The 3235-nt window shown below is 36.2% G+C and overlaps 1 protein-coding gene across 1 annotated transcript; it reads left to right on the plus strand.

Annotated features, from left to right (window-relative positions):
• The first annotated feature begins 894 nt into the window (after positions 1-894).
• On the plus strand, positions 895-1368 carry LOC145098262 (uncharacterized). Its single transcript, XM_079035913.1, has one exon. The coding sequence runs from the start codon at positions 895-897 to the stop codon at positions 1366-1368; it is 474 nt and encodes a 157-aa protein (XP_078892039.1).
• The last annotated feature ends 1867 nt before the right edge of the window (positions 1369-3235 follow it).

Raw genomic sequence — 3235 nt, forward strand, 5'->3', positions numbered from 1 at the left:
ATATTATAACTTTAAAACAGTAAAAGTTTAATAAACAATTATTTTAATAATAAAATAATTAGTTAAAATAGTTTTTAATAATACACAATAATAAATTATAATAAAATGATAGTTTAATTATATATAAAAAAACTAATAAATCCAATTTTAAGTTCCTCGTGATTGGAGACTGATTTTGAAAATCTATATAAGTTTAAAAAATACGTATAAAGAATATATTTTTTTTTAATGTTTTGTTTTCCAAGATGATGTTAAAATTTGGATAAAGATTTATTATTTTTTACATAAATTTTGATGTAAAATAGCTCAAAGCCAACTCCATTTGTCATTCAGTTTCAGATTTATATGTTTTTGGTTTGTTATTTATGTATAATATTCATTACTAGTGATGTTATAGTATAACTTTAAGTCAGTATCAGTTTAACGAACAATTATTTTAATAATACAATAATTAGTTAAAATAGTTTTTAATAATACACATAATAAATTATAATAAAATGATAGTTTAATTATATAAAACACTAATAATCAAATATAAGTCTTTTTTAATTCTAAGCTCCTCGTGAGTGCACACTGTTTTTGAAAATCTATATAAATTAAAAAAAATTTATGTATAAAGAATATATTTTTTTAGACCATCCGGTGTACTTGACACAAGCACCTTCGTGGTTTATGTGGACCACAGCCATGACCATGCACACCACCTCGGCCAGTCGTGGTATCTCGTGTTCTCGACGACGAATGAAACGACCAATGGGCATTCAATTTGCATCTTTTGACCGTTGAACGATCAAATTGTTTTTTTTTCAAAAACTTAATACCTATATAAATAAAATTCTTACATTTCTACTTACATTTCATCAAATTTCATTCTCATTCTAAACCAAAAAACACATGAAAGATTTGGAAGTGTTAAAATTTTTTGACTCGGATGATGACAGGGAATTCATCTCGACCTTTTTCAATGTTGTGCAACACATTCACGATGAAGAAAGTTCAAATGTTGCTCGTACAAGGGCGGTCGTCAATCGTGATCGTCAAGCCGCACACGACTTATTGGTACGTGATTACTTCGCCGATAACTGTCTTTACAATGAGGATGCATTCAAATGTCGTTTCCGTCTAAATAAGGCGATGTTTTTACGTATTAGTAATGCTTTAGAAGCTTGTTATGATTTTTTCAAACAAAAACCCGACGCTAAAGGAATAATGGGTTTTAGTAGTATACAAAAGTGTGCGGTTGCGCTTAGGTATTTGGGATATGGTATAGCATTTGATGCATCTGACGAATACTTCAAAGTACACGAGATAATCACAATTGATTGTGTAGATTGGTTTTGTGCATGTGTATATGTGGTTTTTCATTAAGAATATTTGCATAAACCAACTCCACATGATATTGAGTGATTATATTCGGCTCATGAAGAGAAGCATGGATTTCCGGGTATGCTTGGCAGTCTAGATTGTACGCAAGTGGCTTGGGAAAAATGTCCAAATGTATGGCGTGGTCAATTCACTCGAGGAGATATAGGTGAACCAAGTATAATCCTAGAAGTTGTCGCATCTCAGGATTTATGGATATGACATTCTTTTTTTTGGAGTCGCGGGATCTAACAACGACATTAACGTTCTTGGTCAGTCTCCACTTTTCTAACAATCTTTGGACCGGCAAAGCACCTGATATGATGTTTGTAACATCCCGACTCCCAGATATAATATTTATACATTTATTTTTGAGTTGTTTGAGCAACTCGACAAGTTGGATGCCCCAACTCGTCGAGTAGAGGCGGATTGACCACGTGGGTTTTATGACCAATTCGACGAGTCGGAGAGACCAACTCGGCGAGTTGGCGCTATGAGAGGAAACCCTAATTCTCCGGGGTTGGGTCCTATTTAAAGGACCTTAAGCCCTCATTTCCACCTCACCAACCACCTTACTCCCCTGTGTGAAACCCTAATCGCCTATATTGAGCTGAGAGAGAGAGAGAGAGAGAGAGAGAGAGAGAGAGAGAGCTAATCTTTGGACATTTTAGTTAACCTTTTGAAGAGAAGAGGAGAGTATCAAGGCAAGGAACGACAAGAGGTTGTTGGATCTGGTGTTATTTCATCTATAGCTTCTGTTGAAGGTAAAAAGTCTTCACCTTGCTCATTGTTGTGATTAGATCTCGTTTTCATGGAGTTTTGGGGCTTATTCAATCGTTACTTGAGGCTTTGAGTGTGTTGAGCTTATCAAGTGACTGAGACTTCAGATTTGGACCTTGTAAGGTCCCTAGAGTCCAAAGGTCCCAACTTTAATAGAAGAGCTTTCATGATTAAGACCCTTAATGGAAGTTGTTTTGGCATTTCAACCCCTAAGTGCCATGCATGGACGTAAAGCTTCCAGCTTTACATGATATATCAGCCTTGGGAGGCTAGATCTAGAGTTTGGGATTGTAAATCTGCCTTAAAATGTCTGAATGAGAAAAGGGTCTGGAGGGACTCGGCGAGCCGATGAAGCCAAGAGTCTGGATTTATAAGCCTTCCTTTGAACCACAAGCTAGCACCAAGCACCGTCTTGAAAATGAGCAAAAGCACACCAAAATGCACACTTAAATCTCTCAAACACTCAATGAGAGGTTAGGGTTTCCGAAATGAGGCTCGAAGTCAATGGAGGCTGAGAAATGAAAGAGCCTTGAGCTTATAAGGATGCTTAAATAGTGACCAAACCCTAAAATTAGGGTTTGACACTCTTCTCATTATGTTGGGCGTACCCCAACTTACACTGTCCATACTCACCCAGGCGTGCGCCAACTAACCATGCACATATGAGACTGATAGCTTCATTTTATTTACTTATTTTTATAGTTTATTTTAGAACATTTCATTCGCATTTTAGTTAACTTTCATGCATATTTTCCCTTTTGTTATGTTTATGACCATTTCGGGGTACTTTCTAGTTTCTTGAGCATTATTGCAGATTTTCTTGGAAACTAGCGGGGCGGCACTTTTGCGAGGCGATTGGGCTTGAAGGGAATTGGAGGTTTCATGCTTGATGGCTATGAAGGTGATTCATGGGGTGGACTTGTCAATTGCTTGAAGGCTTGGAAGAATTGAGCTTTAAATTTGAAAGATGCGGGGGAACATTCAAGCGTATGAAAATTATTAATCGGACGAGTTCACGAGCATTGGAGGATTTAGAGAGGTCAAATTGGGCTTTAAATGAAGAAAAACTTGAAGAAAATGGGCTAGGAGGTGA

This window comes from Lactuca serriola, chromosome 4, assembly GCF_051521515.1.
Source record: "Lactuca serriola cultivar US96UC23 chromosome 4, Lser_US96UC23_V15, whole genome shotgun sequence".
Classification (NCBI taxonomy): Eukaryota; Viridiplantae; Streptophyta; class Magnoliopsida; order Asterales; family Asteraceae; genus Lactuca; species Lactuca serriola.